The sequence below is a fragment of the Eubalaena glacialis genome, chromosome 13 (assembly GCF_028564815.1).
Source record: "Eubalaena glacialis isolate mEubGla1 chromosome 13, mEubGla1.1.hap2.+ XY, whole genome shotgun sequence".
Classification (NCBI taxonomy): domain Eukaryota; kingdom Metazoa; phylum Chordata; class Mammalia; order Artiodactyla; family Balaenidae; genus Eubalaena; species Eubalaena glacialis.
The window spans coordinates 87,462,448-87,487,660 of NC_083728.1; the positions used below are offsets into that span (position 1 = coordinate 87,462,448).

The following is a 25,213-nucleotide window of genomic DNA, read 5'->3' on the forward strand; positions in this document are numbered from 1 at the left end:
CAGAGAAGAAAAGGCGGAAACATGATTTTAGAGCAGAGTGGGAGCCTGGAAGCTTCCCTGGCTCCCATGTCTAACGCCCTGTCATTGCCAGAGCTGGAGGAGGATGTGAGGAGGGCCAGACCGAAAGAAGGACTTTCCTTGTTGGGCTGAGGTGAGAACCCCCCCATCCCCACCCCCGCAAAGCCCGCAAGCTCTCCTCCCTGATTCCTCACCTGATGGCATCTTCTCCAGTGCATGAAGTGTGGGGTGGCACAGCCCTAAGCTGGGCTCCAGGGACATTGCTGGGGAAGTAAGTCCCCCTGGGGGCATGTGTTCTTTGAGGGAAGACAGGCTGGAACCTTACTGTGGCTTCTTGCATCTAAGCTGTTAGTTAGGTGGAATCAGGAGAGGGGAATCCTGAGGGTCAGCCCAGGAAAGCTTCCTGGAAGAGGGGGGATGGGAAGCAGCCTTGAAAAAGACAAGACCGGGACTTTTTTTTTTTTTTTACTGGGACTTCTGGTGGTCCAGTGGTTAGGACTCCTGGCTTGCACTGCAGGGACCATGGGTTCCATCCCTGGTGAGGGAACTAAGATCCCACAAGGCAAGGTGCAGCCAAAAAACACCAAAAACAAGTGACGTTCCCTGACCTGGAAAAAGTGCTGGCTCTGCAGGCCTCTGGTCAATGTTAAACAGGGCCACGGTCACAGTGAGGACTGGCCCCAGCCCACTGGAAGGTGTGCCGACAGACCAGTGGGCTCTCTCTTGGAGGGGTTCCCCAATCCTTAGCCTTTCCCATAAAACCCTTCCCTCTGGAGGCCTCCCTACAGAGGCCTAAGCTACTCCTTAGGGAATATATCCTTCTGCAGGTCACCTACCGTTCAGGGGCCAGGCCCGGGTGACAGATGGGGAGCCCTGCTCTTCAGGCTACACACACATGGCAACGCCTGCTGACCCAGACCTCTCCCAGCCCTGCTCCTCACAGGGAGCCAGTCCTGACCTCCACAAAGTCAAACGCCTTCCTCACCCCGAGGCTCCAAGCCACAGCCCTGGTCTTTCCTTTTGGTCCTACTGGTCACAGCCCTGTGAGCCCAAATAGTGGTTAACCCTTCCATGCCGGGGTTCACAATGCTCCAATGTGCAGGTCAGCAGCGGGGGCGGAAGCGAGGGCAGAATCCAGGCCAGGGGTCAGGACCAGTGGGTTGGGTCAAAGAAGGTACGCTTCACAGCCATGGTGGCCCCTGGGTGACTCCCCTCTGCATCCTCCTCCAGCCACCTCTTCCGGGGCCTCCTAGTGTTTGCCGTCCTGCAATGGGTCTTCCCCTTTTGGGGGTTCACTGAGTCCCTGAAGACCTGAGGAAACCTGCGCCTGGCACTCTGCTTCCCCATTCCAGCACGGGAGGGAGGGAGGCAGGGCAGGGGTCTGTGGGGTGGGGTTCTTCAACGAGGGAGAAAGATATAGATAGGACAGGTGGGCCTGAAACCATGGAACAGGGAGGGGGGCAAACGGGGGACCTAGGACTCGAACCTCCGAATCCTGAGTCCCCACAACCCCCCACGCACCACCACCACCTCCCGCCCACGTGTGCCTGGCTGCCTTGCTCCTTGTATTCCTGGGCCGGGTCTGGATCCTAGCGGTCCTCGACCTGGTCTGGCTCCATGGAGATAGAAACACATCTGGGGCAGGAGGCCACTGCTCTGCCTGCGTCCGCAACCGGGCCATTCGCAGACATATCCGTGACCACCTCCCCATCTTGGCGAGGCACTTGGGAACAGTGCGCTGGCTGGGAGCAGGGCTTCAGAATGGACTCTCGGGACCTTCACCCCCGAAGTCCAATGTCAGCTCCCCAGTGGGGTGTGCACCCTCTGTCCCCCAGCTGGTTAAAACCACAGATCCGGATCCCTCCTGGAACTACCTCTTTGGCTTCCACCCTCACGGGGTCCTGGTCAGCGGGGCCTGCAGCAACTTCTGCACGGAGGCCACTGGCTTCTCCCACCTCTTCCCTCACCTCCAGCCCCACCTGCTCACGCTGCCCTGTTGGTTCCAGCTCCCTGTCTTCCGGGACTACATCATGTGTGCTGGTGAGGAGAGCGCTGGGTCTCAGGAGCTGTCACCTCCTACCTGCCCTCCTTCCACATGCGGGCACTTGGTCCCACCTCTACTTACTTCCCCAGAGCCCTGCGCCCTCTTTTCTGGAAGAATCAGGCGTCAGGTCCCCCGGCCTCCGCCCTCTCTCGCAGGATCAGTGTCCTGGGACAAGGCCAGCGCCTCCTATCTCTTGTCCCAGCCCCGGGGGGCCTCCTGGCCGTGGGAGGGTCCCTGGAGGCGCGGGAGGCAAAGCTCGGAGCGCTGAGCTTGCGAATTCGGAATCAGAAGAGATCTGTCAAGTTGGCGCTGGAAGAGGGCAGCGCTGCCGGGGAGGAGCGCAGCGCGCCCCGGGCAGGGTCCGGAGTCAGTTACCCCCCTGCTCCCCCAGGGCCTCCCTGGTGCCAGTCTTCTCTTTCGGGGAGAACTAGCTCATCCAGCCGTTTCCGAACCCTCCGGGCTCATGGGTGCGACGGACACAGGAAGCGCTGCAGCCACTGCTGAGAGTGGCCCTGCCGCTGTTCCACGGCCCCCGGGGCCTCCTCCTGCCCTTCCGCACGCCCATCCACACCGTCGGCGAGCCCCGGCCTCTACCCGCTCCGCTATCCGGCCCGCCCGCCTGCTCCTCCCGGGCTGAAGGCCCCTGCACGCTCCCCGCGCCGGGAGGTGAAGGTCCCCCGGTTGGGGCCTGAAATCCTGGACTCCGGCCACGCCCCCAGGCTGCCTTTGGCAACCGCGCCAGCCCTGAACTCTGTCCCAGTTAATCGCGGCGAGCGAGAAGGTGACCTGCGGGCGGCTGCTAGCGACCACCCCTCTGGCCTCCTGTTCCGCCCACAGTGGGGGCCCCGATCCCGGCGCAGCGAACCCCGCGGCCCAGCCGGGCGCAGGTGGACGCGCAGCACGAGGTCTGCTTGGAGCGGCTCAAGCAGCTGTTGAAAGAGCACAAGGCGAGCTCTGGCGTCCCCGCCGGCAGGCACCTCCCCCCACCTAGACGCGCCGCCGGCCCCCACCGGTGCCCTCGGTGACTGTGGGTGGGCACTGAAATTAAAGGTGGGTACAGACGTGCGGTGTGTGTGTGTTTGTACTTGGCGGGGGAAGTCCGCGCGCCTGGCCGGGCCTCGGAGGGGACCAGACACTCCCGGAGACCCGCACACACCCGGGGCGCGCGTCCAGGATCTGCCGGCCGCACTCGAGATCAAAGAGTCTCGGCTGGGACCCAGTCGGTGGGCTCTCCGGCTTCTTCTGCGACCGCTCCCCACAACGATTCCTAATGCACGCGGGGGTGGACCTCCATCGCACGGCCCCTACCCCGCCTCCCAGCCCCGCCCAGCGGCCAGCCCAGACCTACCGTCTGGAGTTCAAAGATCAGTGTGTGAAGACCTGTGGCGCTCCGGATCCCAAGGTCTCCCCATCCACACAGCCCTCTACAAGCAACCCCGGGAGGCCTCAGGGGCGTGGCCACTCAGACGAGAAAGGCTTCCCCGGCTCGTACCGAAATCTTCATCGTTTGTCCTCCGGGTCCTGGAGCCCTGCTGGCAGAAGGGGAGCGAGTGGGAGTCTCCACAGCCCCGCCGCCCTCGCGCAGTATGAAAACCCTGAAGAAGCAGCGGCTAGAAGTACTCAGCGCCTACTATACTGAGCGCCTGCTGCTACGTGCTCACTTTCCTCTTCACGGGTGAGTGGTGCCGGGGTCCACTGGGGAAGGAGGCAAGGGGGAGGGTGGGGGGAGAAAGGCTGGAGCCCCGCCTGCCAGGATGTCCCAGGGCCAAGAGAGGGGGGAGGGGCCAGAGGTCCAGCTGGGGGATGGCCAGTGATCTCATTGGTGAGGGTGGTGGGGAGGAGCCACTGGAGTTTCAAAAGCTAGTTCATTTTTCTTTCTCATCTTTCCCCCAGGCCCCTTCTGTTCCCTTCTCCTGCTCTTCCTCCTCTTCACATCGCTCTGGTATTTCTCTGTTCTCTACTTGGTACGGTTCTTCCTGGACCGGGACACACACCCCGCCCCCCAGGTGAGGACTAAACAAGTAGTGAGAGGTGATAAATGGTGCCTCCAGGAATTCTCCCACCCTTATCTGTCTGCCCAAGGAGGAAGGCGTTCTCAGTGGATGAGGAACTGGACTGTTTGGAAGCACCTAAGGGATTATTTTCCCATTAAGGCAACAGGTCACCCTCCAAGGAGATGCTCTGCTTCCTCCCTTTCCCCTATGTACCCCACCTACTCACCCCTCCCTATGCTGGAGTCTGAGCCCCCCAGCTGCCTAAGTTCAGGCAATGGGGGAGGGGTGGGATGGTGTACCACAGGGGGCCCCTTGTGCCCTTGACCCCATCGTAGGACCTTGAACTCTAACCCTAAGTTAAGTCTGTTGGTGTGGAGGGAATTCTGTTCAGCTGGTATCCTGCTGTCTACGCTTTCTTCCCCTCATCCTGCCCACTGCCCCCAAAACTGGTGAAAACAGTAGAGCTGCCGCCTGACCAGAGCTACCTGCTGGTCGCTCACCCACATGGGATCATGGCCATGGGAATCCTCTGTAACTTCTCCACTGAGAGCTCCGGCTTCTCCCAGCAGTTCCCCAGGCTTCGGCCCTTGACGGCCATGCTGAATGGCCTCTTCCATTTCCCAGTCTACCAAGACTACCTTCTATCCTTTGGTGAGTCTTGAGCTCAGGGGAGGAGGCAGCCACCCCCCACCCACCCCCCCACAGTGGCCCCCACCCACCATTCAGCCCAGGGACCTGGCTTGAACATTGGCCAGGCTCACAGTGGGCGTCAGTGAATGGCTTTGGAGCAAGCGTCCTGCATCCTTGCTGGGAGAGGTGCTGTAGGGCACACTGACATGGGCACAGGGGTAGGGGAGCTTGGAAGGAAAGGGATGGGGGGCTCACCCTTCCTAGGCTAAAGGGTGGGGTAAGGGACTAGGGAGCCAAGGACGGGGTAGTGACTGTTCCCACACCTCCTCGTGCCTGCAGGAGGATGTTCCGTGAACCGCCAGAGCCTGGATTTTATTCTGTCACAGCCTCAGGTCGGGCAGGCTGTGGTCGTCCTGGTTAGGGGGCCCACGAGTCCCTGTATGCCATCCCAGGGGAGCACTGCCTCACTGTCCAGAATCGGAAAGACTTTGTCCGCCTGGCACTGAGGCACGGGTGAGTGGGTGCCCAGGGGCGCTGCCTTGAATGCTCAGAAGTCACAGTGCGTCTGGGGGTCTACACTCTCTGTCCCTACACACCCGCACCCCTGTAGGTGGGCCTGTGTGTCCCCAGAGCTTACACTGTGACCACACCTAGAGGGCGCTCTTGCCCCTTGAGTGTTTCCTCTGTGCCAAGCACGGGTGCCAGTTCCCCAGGCTTCCTCCCAGGCGGAGAGAGACAGGATCACAGTGCAAGTCACAGGACCCCGGGGCTCAGACACCCTTGGTTCAAATTCTTTTATGACACCCTCTCAAAGGCAAGTCCTTGCACGCTTCCTTACTTGTGAAATAGGGTTAATACCTACCTGGCCACCATGTTGCAGTTGTAGACTGTATGAGAAGATGTATATAGGAAGGCCCACTACACAGTCTTTCCTCAAGAAATGTAAATCCCTCTTTCAGATCTCTTTTGTAGCCACTGTCATTTGCTTCAAATGGCCTTGGGAAGTGGAATCATGCGAGGGAGGAATTTGGGGCACTCCTTGAGACACTGATCTGACCACCCGTCTTCTCTCTTGCCGCCCCTTCCCAGCGCTTCTCTGGTGCCCGTGTACTCCTTTGGGGAGAATGATATCTTCAGAGTTAAGGCTTTTGCCCCAGACTCGTGGCAGCATCTGTGCTAGAAGATGCTGGGCTTCAAGAAGCTCCTGGGCTTTTCTCCTTGCATCTTCTGGGGCTGTGGTCTCTTCTCAGCCAACTCCTGGGGCCTGGTGCCCTTCTCCAGGCCCATGACCACTGTGGGTGAGTGCCCGTCTCCAGGGAAGAAGGCTGCCATCAGCTTCATGAGCAGTGCCTCACCCGTGTCTCCCCTCTCCCCTCAGTGGGCTGCCCCATCCCGGTGCCCCAGTGTCTCCGGCCCACCGAGGAGCAGGTTGACCACTCTTACATGCTCTACGTGAAGGCTCTGGAGCAACTGTTTGATGAGCACAAGGAAAGCTGCGGTGTCCCAGCTTCCACTCGCCCCACCTTCATCTAGCCCCGGCCTTACCCCTCCCCCCACACCCACTAGCCCCCCCAGCCCCTGATCCCAGTGCCCTGAGACCCCCACCTACTGCCATGCTACTGCGCCAATAAAAGGTAGTTCTCTCACACCACTACTTCGTAGAATCAGATGCTTGCCATCGGATTCTCAGCTCCACCAACAACTGACCGTGGCCTTATCCAAGTCACTTAAGCTTTTCAAACCTCAGTTTCCTCCTTATAACACGGGGCTACCTACTTCAGAGTTGCAGGGTTTCTAATTTTTATTGAAATACAACACAGAGAAGTGCACAGATCACAAGGACACGGCTTGATTTTTCATCCACTGAACATACACGGGGTTGTCCTGGGAAGTGAATGAGATGTACTCAGGCTCGTGGGACAGCTGCAATGGCGTCCTTGGTGTGGATTGAGGAGAACTGTCAGCCATCGTCTTCCCACCCATCTCTACCCTTGGATTTCTCTGCTGGGTGGGTGCCCACTCACCCAGGATGGAGCCAGGAGGAAACATCTGGAAGTCTTTTCTGAGAAAGAAGAGAGGGGTCAGCACTGGGATGGGCTGGGCTGGGGACGAGCCTTTTGAATGGGTAGAGGAGTCGACCCAGCAGGCTGGAGGAGGTTAGGGTCGGTTGGAGAATCATTACAGCTGTTTTGGAAGCTCCAGCCTCAGACAGTGAGAATCCCACTGGATCAGACTTCAGCCCTGCGCCCGGGGCTATCCCCACTCACCTGCCACCCATGCAGACCCTAATGTGGGCTCTTCTACAGACCTATTTCTGGTCATTCTTCCAGAGCTCCAGCCCCAGTGGGTCCTCCCCTACTGCTAGTCTCTGCAGCCCTGAAAAGCCAACCCATCTGTAGACAAAACATAGCATCTGCGTATCCAAGGAGCTTAATATCCTGCACTGCCCGCTGCCACCAGATGTTATCATTCCCCGGTAACATGCTAGGGATGCCAGAATCACCTTCACCTCCTTCCTCTCTCCCCACCTTCCAGAACCCCAGTCACACTTCCTGGCCTCCTGTCTTCTTCTAGGTGCTTCTTAGCTTCTTCTCTTACTCCAGGCCCCCATCCCTCCCGTGGACTTCCTCTGGGACCACTCCTCAGAGAGTAGGGGTCTTGCCTCTCATCTCCCATCTAACACCTTCTCACGCTGGCAAGATGCTCTCCCTAAAACACTGTTTTCATCAGTGTTTCCCAGTCCTGTTCACTGGGACTGGATCCTCATTGTCAGAAGGTGTGAACTCCTCAGCACAGCATTTGAGGCACCCCACAAACAGAGCCCTACCCTGTAGACACACAGGGTACCAGACACACAAAAGTACTGTCTGCTTTTGCCTGGGGGCTGCATCCACCAAGACGTGGTCTTTGTGCAAATTAGACAAAGAATGTTCCAGGTTGGGCGGTGACAAACATTTGCTATGGGATCTTCTCTTTGGGGAAGTGCAGGTGCCACGTGCACAGGGAGAAGATGGATCACTAAACTGCCTAAAGGATCTATTGTATTTTCAAGAGCTCTGGACTCCACAGTACAGAGCCGTCAAGGTTCCCTGTCCCATTTCTCCTGCCGTGTATCTGGATAATAACCCCCAACACTGTGTGGTTTCTCCTCCTATCTGCAAGAGTCTAACTTACAAATATATGAATATATGCCTTAGGAGCACAGCTAATTGCCTCCTGGCAGGCCTTCTTCCTTCCTTGCCATTGTCCATGTGGCCACCAGAGGGCAACCTCTACTCACAAGGCAAATCTGTCACTCTCCTGTTTAAAGCCCTCCCCTGGCTGGCCAGCCCCCGCCTACAGGATGGGTGCAACCCAGAATTGCTTGTTCTTGCAAAGCAGGCTGTTTCTCAGCTCTGGGCTTTGCTCAGCCTTCCCCTTGCGCAGGAGGGACCCTGCCCTTCTTTGTCATCTGGAGGGGATTTTTTTTTTTTCTTGCCTCACCCCATGGCATGAATTCCCAGACCAGGGATCGAACCAGCTCCCCCTCCCCGGCATTGGAAATGCGGAGTTTTAACCACTGGACCACCAAGAAAGTCCCCAGAGGGGAATTTCTAAGACGTAGTTGGGGTCTCACTTCCCTTGACCAGCCAACGTGCCAGGCTGGTCCAGGGCATCCTCTCCTCTGCATCCACGTAATGCTTCCTGAAGATCTAGCACGATCCTCTGTGTCGCTTTAAAACATCAATTTATCCAAAAAGTTGGCTAGCTTCAACATTAATAAGGACAATAACAGCATTGGATTGCACCACATTAAGCCTGTTTAAAATCAATGAGTTCATAACGGTCTGAAAGTAATAATCGATCACCACTGAAGGATGCTGAGGAACCACCACATTATTTGAATAGTTAACAAATAAAGGGGAAAATGTAAGCATTTATCTGGTCTTTCCTTCAACAAACTGTCTCTAAGGGTAATCATAGTAGAAGAGAACAAGTTTCCTTTTATAGGCATATTCCAGCTAGGGGGGGAAGAAAACAGAATAACAGATTAAGAATATCACCGTTTTGTAACCCCTAATAAATGATTGGATTTAGGTCGAACATCAATATTTGATAAAATTTCAGTAAGACAACCGTATTTGAGCCTTTGATGGAAGAATGCAACACCACCTATAGCTTGGACATGAAAGAACTGGAACTTTGGGAAACTTTCAATTCTGATTGGTTGAGGAAACTAGAGGTGTGTGAATGTTGGACCAATCCAAGCGTTTCTGGTGGCAGAGGGGAATCTTCTGGTGAAAGGGAAGGAATTAGAGTGTGATCGCATCTCCTTTCGGCCACTAGTGACTTTTTGCTCCAACACCTTTAACTTTTGGAGGTCCTTTCCCACACTGGAATGTATTCCACCTTGACTGCAGCTTTGTGAGATGCACAGTGTGTTAGCAGTTTCAAAAAATCAGAAATGGGGGGAAGTCTTATTTTTAAAAAAAGGTTGAATGACTTACTTATTGGCCTATTGGCCTTGAAGTCAAGAGATGACTCTGATCCCTTTAACTCTTGGGGTGGCTTTGTGTGTGGAAGTCCAGGAACATGATCCTCCATCTTTTCACATTAGCACAGCCGATGGGATTACCAGGTTATGGAGTGATTACCTTGGAAAGTATAAAACTGGGATGAGGTAGGCGAGAGGTCAACTTCGGTGGGAACTTTGGGAAACTTTTCATCGTGTCATTCCTCCTATTCACTGGGACTGGATCCTCATTGTCAGAAGGTGTGAACTCCTCAGCACAGCATTTGAGGCACCCCACAAACAGAGCCCTACCCAGACACACAAAAGTACTGTCTGCTTTTGCCTGGGGGCTGGGGGGTGGGTATGGGAGCTGGGCAGGAACGAGAGTGGAGACAAGGGGGTGGTGTCCCATCCTCCGCAGCACTTTACAGGTTTTAAAGGACATGCACATCCATCCCTTTCCTGGTTCCTTGCAGGTAGAACTGCAGGTGTTTTTATCTCACTTTATGGGGTGGGGAGCCCCCAGGAGTTAAGAGCCCGGGTCACCAGCTTGTTCAGAGTCAGCAGCAGCGCTGCAGCCACTCGGGTTCCGGGTCTGCACTGCGCTCTCCCTCCCACCCTTCGTCCACCCACCGGGTTAGCACGGGTGCCCAGCCGTGTGCACAGAGGTCTGTGTTCTTGTACTCGGGTGTCCCCAGGTGTACACTGAAGTCTTTCTCTCTGCGTGCTGCCCTGCGGGGGCCTTGCTGCCTGACGGCGGGTGAGATGCCCGCGGCTGAGATGTCCGCGGCTGAGTGGAGCTGAGCCTGCCATTGCGGAGGGCGGGGAGGGGGGCGTGAGGCTGCTCGGCGACCCCCGGGGAGTGGTGGCCCGTCTGACCCGTCTTGGCCTCGCTCTGCTCCTTTCAGCTCTTGGCTTTTGCCACTTGGTGTCTCTACCCTTCCTGATCTTCATGGGTTTCCAATTTCCTCTATCAGTTTCTCCGACCAGGTCCCCAGGGTGTTCGGCTCCGCGTCCCCTTTCCCGCCGCTGTTACTTGTCTAGCAGCCGGAGGTCAGAGAATGGGGCTGACGTTGCGGGGAGTAGGGGCGTGGCCCCCGGAGAAGAGGGACTGGGCGTGGGGGGTATTCCCGGACCCAACATGGAGATGCTGCGGGCATGGGGCCATAACTAAGCCAGCAATCAGGCCCCTCCACCGACGCTCGAGACGCCTCCCCACCCTCAGTCCCGCCCCCCACCGGGACAAGGGGCGGATTCTCGCCTGCAAGGCTAAAGGCCACCCAGCAGCGCCCACCTCACCGCCCAGGGGCAACTCCGCTTTCCCAGGCGCCCCGCCACCCCACCGCCTGCCCCCAGCGCCCGCCAGCCCCCGGTCGCAACCGAGTCCGCTCCAGATCCTCGCCATGTTTCCTCTGCATCCCTGGGGTTTCCTCCCCTCGGCCGAGCCCGAGCAGAGCAGCGGCCGCGCGTACCGCCCGAATCCCGAAGCTCTGGGCGCCCGAGCCCGCGTGCAGGACTGAGCAGACCCGGCCTTCGCATCGGAACTCCGAGTCGGGACCGGACGGCGGCGGCCGGGTCCCCGCGCGTCATCGGAATTTGACCCTCGGAGCTCCGAGGTGACCCCGCTCTAGGTACCGTTCGCTGTCTGCGCGGCCGATCGGCTTCTCAGCAGCCAGTCCCTGGCCCTGGCTTGAGAGAGGTAGGGGGGCAGCCAGGCCTGGGGGCGGGGGGCTGGCGTGCTCCTCCCCCGCGGAATGGGGGCAGCAGGAGGCCACGCCCCTCAGGGGAAGAGAGCCTCTGCGCCTCCTACCGCCCAACCCATCCCAATCCCGCGTCCCAGATAACTTGAGACCCGACTTCGCCCAGGTGTTCAGAGGCGCTTTCCCTCCGCCTCCCATCATCATTTGGCTCCCACCTGTCCCCAGAGTCTGGTGCCCAGGGGGACCCCTGCCTAGTAGACAGCTTCCTTCGGGATCTCCCTCCCGCCTGCTTCCCCAAAAGACCGGGGACCACCCTCCAGTACAGCCGCCCCTTCTCCATGATTGTGGCCCTCTGAGGCACCCCCTCTCCCCAGTTCGTTGGTCCATCTTCTTCATCCCCTGCCCCTGCCTCACTTCATCTTGTCTCCCCTGCCTCTGCTCTCAAGTCTCTGTTCTCTTCCAGCCTCTGCTTATTTTCTCCTCCCCGTGACCCCTTTCCCCACCACACACCGCGGGGAGAAGGGGGTGTGTCAAGCTTGCTTTCTATTTCTGGTCTCCTTGGGGAGGGGGCGCGAGCTAGGACTTGTCTGGCATCTGCTGTGCCCTGAGTCACGAGGTGTCATGTCTGTGACTCGGTATCCGTGCCTCTCCCCCACCCCCCATCATCTCCAGTTTGCCTTGGTCTCCTTTCTGCCTCGGCTCCAGTCCTTTTCGCTCTCTTCTTTGGGCGCTTTGTGTAGCTGCGGTCTCTTTGACTCCGCCTCTCCTCTCTCTGCTTCCTCTGTTCCGTGTTCCAGCTCAGAGAAGCTGCGACCTCCGGGCCATCAATATTTCAGGTGTGTTTGGTGGGAGAGAGATGGGGTAGGGGGTGGGCTCCCGGCATGCCCAGCGATGACTCCAATCATCCTCTCGCCAGAGTGGATCATTCATATTTATGAGATTGAGAGAAAGGATACAAGGATGATAAGGAAATGCTGCCCGCTTTCCTGGAGCCTGGTCCAGGGGGTGCTTGGACTACATCTCCCATAGTGCCCAGGGGCACAGGGCTGCCTCTGTCTCTGTCTAGACACCTAATGGGAGTTAGAATTCAAGGAGCCACGTTGGAGGGTGGGAAGGGATCAGAGTGTGGAGTAAGGGTTGTGGGGCCAGCTGGCTGCTTTCGCTTGGCCTGTTACCCCTGACCTGCTTTGTTCCCAGCTCCCACCTCCTCCAGGGTTGAAGGATCTTGGAACCTTTACATCTCCCCCAAAGGGAATAGGAGTAGAGTGCCGGGGAAGAAAAGATGCAGGGTGAATTAGCAAGTTCCCCGTTCTTTCCTGTGACCCTGGGAATGCCCTCCCCTTACGCACATCTTTATCTGAGATGCAGACACACTCTTTGGCAGTAGTCTCCCCATCTTGAAAGTAAGAGGGAAACTGGAGCCTAATGTTTGCACCTAGTTGGATGTGTTCCGGTCTACAAGTTGCTCACATTCTGCCCCCTTATGGGGGCAGTGGGGAATTGCTGGAATATCCCTGAAGCACCAGCTTGTATGTTCCAGGGACCCATGAACAGCTGATGAGGTTGTCTGGAGATCCAGATGGGAGCCACAAGCTAACCTGCTCCTCTCTGGGACTCATCATCCCCAGAGCCTGGTGCAAGGAATCTGCTTGAGCTCACTTTTGGCATAGAAATTATTGACAGTGGGGAGAGGGCAGTGGGGGTTCCTCCCACAATCTCATCTCTGCTTCTAAGTCAGCTTAACCCTTAGCACTTGGAGACTTTGACTCCTGCCAAGGACCCAGTCATGCTTATCCTTGCTCTTCAGGCTGGGGTCGGAGATCTCCCCACTGGCCTGAGATCCAGGAAAGTTTAACTTTTATCCCGGCTTTGTCCAAGCTAACTCACCTTAGGCAAGATCTTAACCATCTTGGGCCTTGATTGATTTCCTCTTTGTGAAAGGAATGGGTTGAACCTGATGGTCCCTAGTGGCCATAGCAGGGGCTCTAAGATCCTCTGAGCCTGTGCTTCTCCCTGCCCTCTGATGATACTGGCCTGAGCTGTCTTACCTCACCCCAGCTTACCTGGGAGAGCCTTAAGTCTAAGAATTAGACTGAAAAGAAAGAGGGAGATGGAGCCCTTGTTTTGAAGCTTGTTTGTATTGGAACCACACTGTGCTTACATAAGCCATGTTTGTGATATGGAAGCTAAAATTATCCTTAACCCACCCCTTGGTGCCCCTGCTGGTCCCATCTCCTAAACCTAGGTCATGTTCTTATTAAAAAAAAAAAAAAGTCTAATCATCCCCAAATCACCCTCCTCAAAGTAGCTGGTATGTGTGTCCCTGGGATGTTGGTTACTGAGGCTTATGTAGGTTATGTGAGTGGACAATTCTAATTGGCTGAAAGAGAGAAGAGGGGATTTGATTGGTTGATTTGGTTGGTCTGGAGGAGAGAGATCTGGAAATGAGGAGTCATCCGGACTTGGGGACGGGCCTTTCTCTTTCGTCCTGTCTCTGGGCAGGGGAAAAAGAAGAGCTGGATGCCAAAGGGGTACCAGATCCACAGACCATTGACCCAAAAAGGAAACTCTGAGGAATGGGAAGAGCAGGGGTAGCCTGAGTGGGAGATGAAGCAAGGATTACAGGAAGAAATTTCCCAAAAAGAAGAAAAGGAGAGAGAGAGAAGGGCGTGTGGATCCAGGGGCCCAGCCAGTGAGGGTGCGTGGCAGATGTGTAGAACTCGGAATAGCGGAGGAACCTGACAGCTTCGGTAATTTAGGATTCCTTCGACGAGTTTCTGGGGGAAGGAGCACAGAAAGTAGGGGAGCAGATAAGAGGGGGTAGTCTGGGGGTGGGAGCAGCTAGAAAGGGGTCTGGACCCCTGAGTAGACTGAACTCTCGCACCAAGAGGGCCTGAATGCAGGAGCCGCTAAGAGATGGGCGCCGGGGCGGAGCTAAGAGGAAGCTGGGAGTAGGCTCCTGGGAGTGGAGCCAAAGAAAGGGGGCGTGGCGAATGGGCAAGGACCTGATGCTCAGGGGTCTGGAGCATCTCAAGAGGTGGAAGAGACGCCCGCGAATGATCTTTCCGCGGGCTCTTGAATCCAAGACCCAAGTGCTGAGGAGAGCTCCCTGGGCAGGCCCCGGGTCTGGCCCAGCGCCCGGGGTGGTGACGGAGTGCTCAGCGTGTGGGAAGAGGCGAGCCCTTTGAACGGAGAGCCCTGGCAGGGGCGAAGGCGGGGCGGGGGCCCCCTAATGGCCTCGGTCCGCTGATAGCCCTGGGGTCGGTGCACGTGATCGACGCCGGGGAGACGGCGCTGGTGGAGGGGCTGCGCGCGGCGCCCTGGGAGTGCGGCAAGGGCGTGGCTGGGATGCTGCGGCGCTTCTGCTCGCAGCTGGTCAAGCGAAGGCACCCGGGGACCAAGGTGGCACGACTCACCCGGGACGACCAGCTGGGGTCCCGGGAGCTGAAGAAATACCACCTAATCACCAAGCAGGTGAGAAGGACAAGGGAGCTCGGATGGGCGGGCCTGTCCCCAAGGGGCCTCCGGGCGTTGTCACCCCACATGCAGCCAGTCACCGGCTTTTCCTTTGCTGCCGACTCGGCCGAATGGGGGCGCCCATGAGCCCTGCCCTGGGACTCCCAGTCCTTACCCAGGCCCTTTTGCCCAGGGAAAGTCAAACAGCTCCCGACTTTCAATCTTTAAACCCTCCATCCTTACTCCAGGAGGCTGGAGCCCAGGCGTCCGGACTTCGTGTCCCTATCTCCCCTACATCGATCCCGCCTCTCTTCAGGGACCCAAACATCCTAATCTGAGCCTTTGTCCTTCCCCTCCGCCTCCCCCATCCTACCGAATGATAAGCTTCCCTCGCTTCCACTCTTGGGGCACACATCCCCACGTCTCTGACTACTCCACATTGATCTCCACTCTCCTTGGGGATCCAGGTTTTCGGAGGCCTTGCCCCTGGTTCCTGCATGCTCTCACATACCCTACTCCACCCAGTCCCGCACGGTCGGCCCTCCCGAGGGCCCCAGGTGGGAGCCCGTGGGTGTGAATGTGGGAGTGACGATGCCAAGAGGCGCCGGACTCGCAGCCCTCCCGCCGCCCGCCCCGCGCTCACTCGTGCCCCCCGCAGGGCATCCTTTTGGTCCAGTTCAACGTGTCGGCCCTGCTGGAGGGGCTGGGCGCGCGGCTGGCGGCTCTGCGGGCCTCCGGCACCTTCTCGCCGCTGCCCACGGAGGCAGTGTCGGAGGCTGGCGGCGACGTGGCACGCCTCCCCTGCTGTCGCCCTCTGTGCAGCGCGACGTGCTTCCGGGCGGGACCATCATCCAGGACTGGCAGCCCTACCGGCCGAGCGAGAGTAACTTGAGCCTGCTGGCGGCCAAGGGCCTGGAGTGGCGCGTGGACAGCCGCGCGCGCCCGCGCGTGCTCGCGCTGTGCACGCGCCCCTTCCCCATCCCACCTGGCGGCAACGGCACGTGGCGCTACCTCAACATCTACGCCTTCGGCAGCGACGGCGCGCAGGTTCAGAGCCAGCTTCTGTGGCGTCTACAGCGCCAGGCCCCGCGTCTCGTCGGCCTCAGCGTCATGTGCCAGCTCTTCCTGGCGCCCCAGCTGTGGTTACATCTGGTTGATTTCTGCCAGGCTGGCTGATTTCTGCCAGGCTGGCTTGGGGCTCGAGCTGGTCAAGGGTTATACCGAACAATACCTGCTGGAGGCCGACATCTAAGGCCTCTCCAGTCGGAGGGGAGAGAAGATGCACTTTAGATCCACCTCCTTCCTCGGATCCCCCCAAAGCCCCGCCCCTGCTGTTTTCAAGCTCCGCCCCCTCCCCCTCCCCTCGGTCATCGGCTCTGCCGCCTACACTCACCCGCTGTCCATCCTTCCCTTCCCTTTTCCCCTTACATCTCTGTCTGCCATCTTGACTCTAGCGCCCCCAAACGCAGTTGCCCACACCCTGATCTGAACCGCCGGGTTTGCGGGAGCCACTCGCGCTTCTGTTGTCCACCCATTCCCTTTCCCCGCCAAAGAATGGGTTCCTTCACAGCTTCAGAGCCTTTCCCTGTCCGTGCCCCAGCCTGGGAGTGTACTCTGCCCTTTCTGGCTTCTCCCTTCTGCCCCCTCGTGGATGGGAGCTGGCAGAAGTGTGTGCAACGCCCAGTACCCGGCCAGGAGCACAGTTGCCCAATACGTATTACTCTTCTTCCTCCCGATCTTTCTCAGGCCCCCAGAGCTTGCCCTCTGCCCCTCTCCTCACCGCCCTCTCAGTCTCCTGTGCCTGGACCTCTCTCAGTTCTCCGTTGTCCATTTGTCTGCCCCTCCATTCCCCTTCCCCATGATCTCTTCATCACCCGCCCTGTGTGTAATATGGAGAAGGACCCTGTAAAGGAAATAGATTTATAATGCCCCACCCCCACTTGGCCCCTGCTTACGCTCTGGTGATGCACCTTTCTGAGGCTGCCTCCTCTGACTGGGGTTTCCTCCAACTTTGCACAATGGTGCTATTTTGCAGGCTCCCTTCCCTATGCCCCCAACCAGGGGCCCGAAGCAGGCCCGTGAACCAGAGGGTTCTGGGTGGAGAGCCTGGTGTAGTGGCGGGCAGGTCCCTCAGCCTGGTACGAGGCTGTCTCCTGCTTCTACCCGGGCTGCCTTCTAGCGCGACTGGAACCCCCTCCTCCAGATATTTCTGGACACCCCTCCCATCCTCTTGTTCCTTTATGCTTTTTCTGGACTTTGACGGTCTTCTATTTAAATGCAAGTAGTAACAGCTGCATTTGCACAGCGATGTCTCCTACACGGGATCCTCACATCTCCCGCAGAGGGAGGACACAGGCTCAGAAAGACTCAAGTGCCTTCCAAGTGGCTCACAATAGCTGGGAGCCTGGCAGAGACTAGAAACCAGGTGTCCCCAGCCCAGAGCATACCTCAGAACCTCACTGTAGCTGGACCTTCTTGTTGGACAATGGACAGTGAGCACAGGGTTCGCTGGGGATGGAATCAAAGACATGGACAGAGGAGGGCGCCAGGAGGTGGAAGAAGGTGGACAAAGAAGACAGCCGCTGCTCCCCTCTTTCCCCCCGTTCCGGCTGTGCTGCTGTGCCTTGCTTGGCTGCCTCCTGCACCTGACCAAGCTGCCCTCCTCCCTGTCACTTCAACCATGGCTGTATTGCAATAAAACGGGCCCTTGGCCCACCTTCTGTGTCTGTTTCACTTCTTCTCGGTGGGGAGGGATGAGCTGCATTGTCCTCTCCCCCTTCCCCAGCAGCCTGTATCAGAGAGGATCTCTAAGCCCTGTGCCACTGGGGCTAATGACTTCCTGGAGGGGAGCTGGGGAGGGCTGCTGGCCGTTGCGCGCCCCTACCCCCCACACCAGCCAAGCGGTAGAAAGAATTGATTGCTCAGAACCGAGGCGGGCAGCGGCGCGGCGCTTGGACTAGCCCCGGGCCTCGCTTTCCCCTGGACCTGGGAGTCCGCTGCTGCTCCAAATTCTTGCTCTCTTGCAAGTTCCCCTTGGCATCCGGAACCAGCCTGCCTCATTCCCACGATCCAGGCGTCTAACTCCCAGCTCTCGGCTCTCTCGTGGCCAGCGCCCTTGCTCTCTCCCCATTCCTGGGTGGGCACCGCACCGAGGGGGAAGAGGTGGAGGGAGCCTGGGCGCCGCCCCGCGGGAGCCGAGCTCCGAAGCGGCGGAGACTGCGATCCCGAAAAGTACCACGCGGGGGCGCCAGGACGTGTGCGGACGCGGGCAAGGCAGCGCAAGGTGGTTTCCGTCCGTGTGAGTGTGGCCATGGGCGTCTTTGTGTGTCTGTGTTTCTGTACATGTGTGTACGAATCAGGGGGTGTCTGGGTGGGATATATTCGGGGCTACGGGCCTGGCGTACCCCAGAATCAGGTACTCCAAGTGGCTTCTTGACGAGGAGGCGCTTGATAGGTTACTATGTACGTGTGGATGGGGAAACAGGGGACTGTGTGTATCGTCGCGTGTGCAAGGCATAGCCTGTGAGTCTTGGATTTTTGAAGTTACATCCCTTTAGGGCTTTTATGCCCTCCCACCATCCTGTGTAAAAGGAATCGAGGGCTCTCAACCTGAACCTCCATTACGCTGGTCACATCTTCAGCCTGTGCCTGGACAGGTGACTCTGCTGGACTAGGTGTGACATCGTGTTTGTGTAAGTGGGTGTGTCTCAGGATATCAGTGTAACTCTGAAGGATAGTGTTGTGTGTGTGTTTGTGTGACAGGTGGATGCTGGAGGAGGCTGGTTCAGGATTATGGAAGTACAAAATTTCCTTTCTCCTGTTAGTTTGTGGATACCACCTTCATGGTGTGTGTGCGTGTGTGTGTGTGTGTGTGTGTGTGTTCCTTTCTCAGTCTTTCCAGTGGCTGTCTCTGTGTCTCTCCTCATCTCTGTCTCTTTCCCTCTTTCTCTTTTCCTTTCTTGGTGACTCATCTCTGCGGCTTTGCCTTCCCCCAGCTTGCTGGGTCTCCCCTCCCCCACCCAGGAGTGGGTGGGGGTATGAAGGAATGGGACCCTGGGACTAAAAATCAGGGTGAGCCCCCCTTTATTACTCATCATTCCCAGATCCACCAGTGGCCCGTAGCCCTCTCCCAGTCCCCTTCCCAGGACTCCCCACCCTCCTGAACTGGGGTGGGCAGGGGACAGGCAATGATGTGTTCTAATGGGGCCATTTCCACGGGGTTCTTCAGCACCTTCTTTCAGTTCAAGGTGGAGACCCCTGCCTTTCTCATAAAGTGCCCCTCCCTGCCTGTCCCCCCCATAGCTGACGCATTGAAAGGCTGCAGAGGTGAGTCACAGGTTGGGGGGAAGGGAGGAAGAGAGGGGAGGTGAGCTGCGGGGACCCCCAAGCCCCTGCTCTCTTTTTCTTTCCCAAACCTTCTCAGGGAAAAGACCCAGTGCTCTGCCCCCTCCCTTGGTTTTCCAAATCTTCAGCTTGGATCACTACTTGGTTGGACCCCACCTTCTCTTACTACCCTCCTGGAGAGTATGAGAGATTCAGAAACAAAGACAAAGAGACGGATTTATACAAACATCTCAGAGCAAACACCAGGCATCCCCTCCTGGTCCCCATCTCAGCTTTGCCTTTCCCAGCTCTGTCTCTCATTCCTCTTTCTTTCCTGCCATCTCCCTCCTCTCCCAAACCCCAGGAACCTGTCCCCAGTCCAGCTCTTTTCCAGAAGCCCCTAGAGGCAGCCAGGTGTGAAGGGCACAGCACATTTTTGAGAGGTGGGGTGCGTGTGAACGAGCTGACCCAGGCAGGGAACTGGGATAGAGAGAGGCAGAAACAGACCCAGAGATTTAGAGTCCATGCCGACACAATCCAGATTGTGGAATCACCAAACCTATTGCCCTGGCTTCCATCTCACTGCCCCCTCCCCCATGTCATAATGACTGAGACTCTTAGGATGTCGATTTCTGAGAAGCTCCCCTGGACTTCTGGGCGGAGTGGAGGAGGAAAGCGTTGGGGAAGAATGGAGGAATGAGGGAACACTCTAAAAAATGCGGGGCAAGACTTGAACTTGGGGACTGCAGATGACTGGCTAGGATACTGAGGCTTTTCTGCACAGAAATCTAGAGGTGAAGGTAAATGGGGGAGGGGCAGGAAAGATCAAAATCACATAGCAGTCCACATAACCTGTAACGTATATCAACAGACATGGAAGGACCCAGATAAATGCACAAAGACACACGGGTACACACATATTATTGACACACCAAGCCAGGCACAATTTTCAGACACCAGCAGATACCCAGACTGGATGCACTCAAACTCCCAACCGCACAGGTATACAGGCACTCAGAGGGATCAGGACCCACACACACTCACACTTACAGAGACACCTGGAAACAGGCAAAAACACAGCTCCACAGATTGGAAGAGAAAATTACATATTTAAATTGGAACACTACCATGCCCATCCACTCTCTAGCTGATTAAATACACAATTGGTCCCCCCATTCCCTTTCTTTTTCTTTCCCCTTATGTTTCATTAATCTCTGGACACACACAAACGCAATGCACACGTATGTACATGCATGTGCACATATACAAGCCCACAGGAACACAAACAGTTTCTCTAGATGCCCATCTCCCTCATCTCATACTTGGTCTCTTAGTGCCATCAGCCTCTCAGGCTGCCCCCCCACCTCGCCTCCCTCCCTCCCTCTTTCCTTCTCTCTTGGATGGCTTCCCCTCCCCCCACCAGATGTCTGAGCCATCTCTCTCTGATTCATCCTCCTCAGGAAGGTAACGTGACCCCCCCTCCCCATTCCACTGCTCTCGGTAACCAGGCAGGGAGGATAAAGGGGAGTGGGATGAGGAGGAAGAGGAATGAGGGGAACCCATAGGGGCAGAGGGATGTCCTAGATAGTTTGGGGGAAGGGGATGAGGCACAGTCTCAGGTCTGTTGCCCCCTCCTCTCCGTCATTGGCATCTTCACAATCACCTTGGTTCTCCTTTTTTTTTTTTTTCTTTAGCCTGATCCTTTACCTGTTCCAGATGTCTGCCTGCCTTCCTCCCTCTCCTGCCCCCATCTCTTCTCTCTTTCCTCTCTCTCTACTTCTCCCCACCTCTTTCCCCGCAGAGCTGATGGGCTTTCTTCTGGGAAAGTGGAGCCACTGATGGAACCGAGAAGCCACTGCTGGCTATAGAGAGAAAGCACGTGAGCGTGTGTTTGTGTGTGTGTGTGTGAGAGAGAGAGAGAGAGAGAGAGTTTGAGAGAGAGAGAAAGAGGAGAGGATGAGGGTCAGTGCTAGGAAGAGATGAGGAAGGGGATGAGGACTGGCTCTGAAAGAGTCTCTGAGCTCCTGACAGACAGCTCTGATCCCGGTTTCCAGAGTCTTAGGGCGCGGGTGCCCTGTGTGTGCCCACAGGCACCCGTGTCCGCAGTCCTTGTGTGTCTGGCATGTGTCATTCCACTCCCCCCTTTCCCTGCCCACGCCCCCGCACAGCTCTCTGCCTGCACCGCAGCCCCCCTCCAGCCTCCCTCCCTCCCGTTCATTCCTGCAGTGGCTGCTCCCCTTGCCTCCCTCTCCTCTCCCCTGCCCCCCTCCTCATTTCCGTCCTCCCCCACCCCCGCCCACGGCTGGTCTCCCTTCACTGGACCCGGCTCGCTGATGGATTCTCTTTGCGCAATCTGTGCGTCATCGCCCCCCATCCCCCCGGAACCTCTAACTGTCCAAGCCCCCAATCCCAACCCCTCTGGCAGGAGATGCGGACGAGGGGTCTGGTGGCAGAGAGGGGCGATCTCTGACGTTGCACTCCCACCCTCCACTCCCCCCCCCCACATCGCGTTTAAATCTTCCCTTTAAGCAATGGAGAGAGATGGAGTTGAGTCACCCCCCACCTGCGCACCCCCCTCCCCACCTGGTCTGCTCTCGTCCTCCAAACGTCCTTTGGGGGGTAGCAGCGAGAGGGGAAGAAGCAGGAGGGTGGTGGGGAGAGGTGGTCTGAAAAGGGGCCAACAGAGTCAGCTGGACAGAAGGACAGACACACATTTTTTCTCGAGACACGCACAGACCATGAACAGACACGACACAGAGGCACACACATCCTCAATCTTTTCCCTATCTCTTCCAACTCGGATCCTTTCCGACAGGATCACCCAAGCCTCAAGATCCACCCATGTGCCCCGGCCCAGGGCCCGCACCCTGCACCGCAGATCCGCGGACAGCGCCCGCAGGCGCGCAGAACCATCCCTCCTCTCTCAGGTTCACGCCGTCCTTGGGCGTGTTCCCCACGCACCGTGCAGTCGGGGAATGGGGAGTCTGGCCCCCTCCTCAGTTTTGGAATCCTTATCTTCCCCCTTCCCAGTGTGGCTCTCCTATGGGACTCAGTCAGACGCTGGGAGACCCCCCACCCTATTCCGCTAGTCGGGCTCCCGCCGCTGCAAGTTGCTCTGTAACCCACCCTCCCGCCTTGCAGCGTCTCTGAATCCACCCTTCCATTCATTCTGCCATTCATTCATTCATCCTTTTCTCCTCGTCCCTCCTTCATTCATTCATAGCCCCCCTGCCCCGCCCGCCTCAGCATTTCATTCATTCATTCCTTCATTCATTCATTTCCCTGGTGCCAGGCTAGCGCACACCCCTCCAACAGAGGCCTGCAGCGCGCAGGCGCGGGCCGGGAGGGGCACGCATCCTCCAATCGCTGGGCGGCCTCCCGCCTCTAGGCGCCCGCCCGCTTCCCCATGAATGAACATTGACGTCAATGGGGCGGGGCGATTCCCACGTGACCCCGCGCGCTCCTCTTTATAAGGCGGTAACGGCGCGGGCGCTGTCCAGCGTGCTGAAGCCTGAGCGAGCGAGTCTCCCGGAGCCGCGCGGACCCAGCTGAGCCCAGCCCACTGGACGCCAGACCTCGACCATCGCTCGTATCCTAGCCACCGCTCGGAGCCGAGGCGGACGAGTCCCGATCTTCCCCTGTCCCAACCCCGCCCCGACCCTCCTCTCCACCTCCCGCGTCGTGGCACCAGCTGGTAAATACTCTGCTGTCCGTCCCTCAAACCCTCAGCAGCCGTGGGCGTGAGGGAGGGTTCTCTCTCCCCCAGTTGGGAGTGTTGAAAACACAGCGGGGAGCCCCCGGGAAGGGTCCCTGGTAAATGGGGGAGTCGCCGCTTTTCTCTTGCTGCTGAAGTCGCCCACGCACCATCCGGGGAGTCCTGTGGGGAGGGAGCAGAGATTTTTTTTTTTCCCCCGTATCCTTGCTGCTTAGTACGTGGGCGCTGGCAGTGAGCTGGCTCAGGGAAGGGGGCGAGGAGGCACTGGGGGAGCAAGGGTTGCAGGCGTTTTCCCATTTACACGACTCCAGAGATCGGCACAACATCTTCCTCCTTTGCTCCTAAACGTCCCTTTTCAGGGTAAGGTTAGGGGGATAAGGGAAGCCCCGGCTTTCCTGATTAAAGGTGGGGGAAGGGAATATAAAATCAGAGAGCGGAAAATTCTTACAGAAACCCTCTCTTTCTTTGGTCACTTCTATTTTTTCACAGTCTCCGGCAGCCCTTCGGTCATGAAATCGCTCAGGTTGCCGGCTCCTGTCCTCCTCTGCTTCCTTCTACTGACCAAGGGGTTGGGAGCAGCGCCCCCGGGGCACCCTGAGGCTCAGCCACCTCCGCCCAGCTCTGAGCATGAAGAGCCAGTAGCTGGGGACGCAGTACTCGGGCCGAAGGGTGTTAGCGCCCCAGAGGTCCGAGCCGCTAGAAATTCAGAGCCGCAGGACGAGGGAGAGCTTTTCCAGGGCGTGGATCCCCGGGCGCTGGCCGCGGTGCTGCTGCAGGCACTCGACCGCCCGGCCTCGCCCCCAGCGCCTGGCGGCTCCCAGCAGCGGCCAGAGGAAGAAGCAGCAGAAGCTCTGCTGACCGAGACCGTGCGCAGCCAGACCCACAGTCTCCCAGCGCCAGAGACCCAGGCGCCCGCGGCCCCGCCTCGCCCTCAGACTCAGGAGAATGGTCCCGAGGCGGCCGACCCCTCCGAGGAGCTCGAGGCGCTAGCTTCCCTGCTTCAGGAACTGCGAGATTTCAGTCCGAGCAGTGCCAAGCGCCAGCAAGAGACGGCGGCAGCAGAGACGGAAACCCGCACGCACACGCTGACCCGAGTCAACCTGGAGAGCCCCGGGCCGGAGCGCGTGTGGCGGGCGTCCTGGGGAGAGTTCCAGGCGCGCGTCCCGGAGCGCGCGGCCCTGCCGCCGCCTGCTCCCCCGCAATTCCAGGCGCGTATGCCCGAGAGCGGGCCCCTTCCCGAAGCCCACCAGTTCGGGGAAGGAGTGTCCTCCCCCAAAACACACCTAGGTGAGGCATTGGCACCCTTGTCCAAGGCGTACCAAGGCCTGGGCGCTCCCTTTACCAAGGCGCGCCGGCCGGAGACCACACTCCTGGGCGGCTCTGAGGCGGGAGAGCGCCTTCTACAGCAAGGGCTGGCGCAGGTGGAAGCCGGGCGGCGGCAGGCGGAGGCCACACGGCAGGCCGCGGCCCAGGAAGAGCGGCTGGCCGACCTCGCCTCCGACCTGCTGCTCCAGTATTTGCTGCAGGGCGGGGCTCGGCAGCGCGGCCTGGGGGGTCGGGGGCTGCAGGAGGAGGCGGAGCAGGAGAGACGCGGCGGGGAGGAGAGGGTGGGGGAAGAGGATGAGGAGGCGGCGGAGGCGGAGGCGGAGGCGGAGGAGGCGGAGAGGGCGCGACAGAACGCTTTACTGTTCGCTGAGGAGGAGGACGGGGAAGCCGGAGCCGAAGACAAGCGCTCCCAGGAGGAGACGCCCGGCCACCGACGAAAGGAGGCCGAGGGGGCAGAGGAGGGCGGGGAGGAGGACGACGACGACGAAGAGATGGACCCGCAGACAATCGATAGCCTCATTGAGCTGTCCACCAAACTCCACCTGCCAGCGGACGACGTGGTCAGCATCATCGAGGAGGTGGAAGAGAAGCGGAAGCGGAAGAAGAACGCCCCTCCCGAGCCTGTGCCGCCCCCCCGGGCCGCCCCCGTCCCCACTCACGCCCGCTCCCCGCAGCCCCAGCCCCTCTCCCCCGCCCCGGCTCGGGACGAGCTGCCCGACTGGAACGAGGTGCTCCCGCCCTGGGATCGGGAGGAGGACGAGGTGTTTCCCCCGGGGCCCTACCACCCTTTTCCCAACTACATCCGGCCGCGAACACTGCAGCCACCCGCTGCCTCGCGCCGCCGCCACTACCACCACGCCCTGCCGCCTTCGAGCCACTATCCCGACAGGGAGGCCCACGCGCGGCGCGCTCAGGAGCAGGCGGAGGCAGAGGAGCGCCGGCTGCAGGAGCAGGAGGAGCTGGAGAATTACATCGAGCACGTGCTGCTCAGGCGCCCGTGACCGGCCCCGGCCCCGCCCCCGCGCGCCGCCGCGCGCGCCGCCACCCCCCCTCCGTGTCGCTCCTTTCCCCTCTCAGTGTTTTGCATGCGCCCGGCCCCGCCCCCGGCCGCCGCCCAGCCCCGCCCCCGCCCACCCCTCCGCCCGCGGGCCGCCCCGCCCCCGGGCTACGCCGGGACCTGTCAGACCTCTTCGTGCGTCGGAAGCCCGAAATCCCAAACTCACTCACGGGTGTCTCGGGAACAGCACAGGGGGCCGGGTAGTTTGTGCGAGTTCCCTGCCCCCGCGGGGCCCCGTCCCCACCTAGTCCCTCTCGGGATGTCCCGGTCTGAAACCGGAAAAAGGATTTCCAGTTAACTGTGTGAAGAAGTGTCTGTTTCCCGCCCTTTGGGCCTCCCAAGAGCCTCTCCACCCTCTCCGGATCGCTGTGAATTTACCCCTTCTTTCCCTACTCTGTTGTAAATACCCCTCACGGAGGAAATAGTTTTGCTAAGAAATAAAAGTGACTATTTTATTA

The 25,213-nt window shown here is 58.7% G+C and overlaps 4 protein-coding genes across 4 annotated transcripts; all 4 read left to right on the forward strand.

Annotated features, from left to right (window-relative positions):
• Positions 1 to 21: 21 nt before the first annotated feature.
• On the forward strand, positions 22 to 3,649 carry LOC133104243 (putative diacylglycerol O-acyltransferase 2-like protein DGAT2L7P). The gene is given in 6 exon segments (XM_061209876.1): positions 22 to 105; positions 1,854 to 2,058; positions 2,265 to 2,386; positions 2,488 to 2,638; positions 2,900 to 3,112; positions 3,483 to 3,649. Coding segments are annotated over 5 exon segments (750 nt in total). The 3' UTR covers positions 3,088 to 3,112; positions 3,483 to 3,649.
• Positions 3,333 to 6,768, forward strand: MOGAT3 (monoacylglycerol O-acyltransferase 3). Its single transcript, XM_061209877.1, is given in 9 exon segments — positions 3,333 to 3,550; positions 3,703 to 3,737; positions 3,956 to 4,054; positions 4,136 to 4,211; positions 4,499 to 4,707; positions 5,026 to 5,103; positions 5,106 to 5,199; positions 5,776 to 5,984; positions 6,065 to 6,768. Coding segments are annotated over 9 exon segments (1,173 nt in total). The 3' UTR covers positions 6,220 to 6,768.
• On the forward strand, positions 6,615 to 15,586 carry NAT16 (N-acetyltransferase 16 (putative)). The gene is given in 7 exon segments (XM_061209878.1): positions 6,615 to 6,694; positions 10,404 to 10,646; positions 10,693 to 10,794; positions 14,052 to 14,352; positions 14,993 to 15,133; positions 15,136 to 15,477; positions 15,479 to 15,586. Coding segments are annotated over 7 exon segments (1,317 nt in total).
• Positions 15,587 to 22,172: 6,586 nt separating this feature from the next.
• VGF (VGF nerve growth factor inducible) lies at positions 22,173 to 24,823 on the forward strand. Its single transcript, XM_061209296.1, has 2 exons — positions 22,173 to 22,351; positions 22,862 to 24,823. Exon 2 carries the CDS (start codon positions 22,882 to 22,884, stop codon positions 24,697 to 24,699), a length of 1,818 nt encoding a protein of 605 aa, XP_061065279.1. The 5' UTR covers positions 22,173 to 22,351; positions 22,862 to 22,881; the 3' UTR covers positions 24,700 to 24,823.
• Positions 24,824 to 25,213: the final 390 nt, after the last annotated feature.

Excerpts from the sequence above, each read along its gene's own strand:
- VGF (XM_061209296.1), top strand. The coding sequence starts at position 22,882 with ATGAAATCGCTCAGGTTGCCGGCTCCTGTCCTCCTCTGCTTCCTTCTA.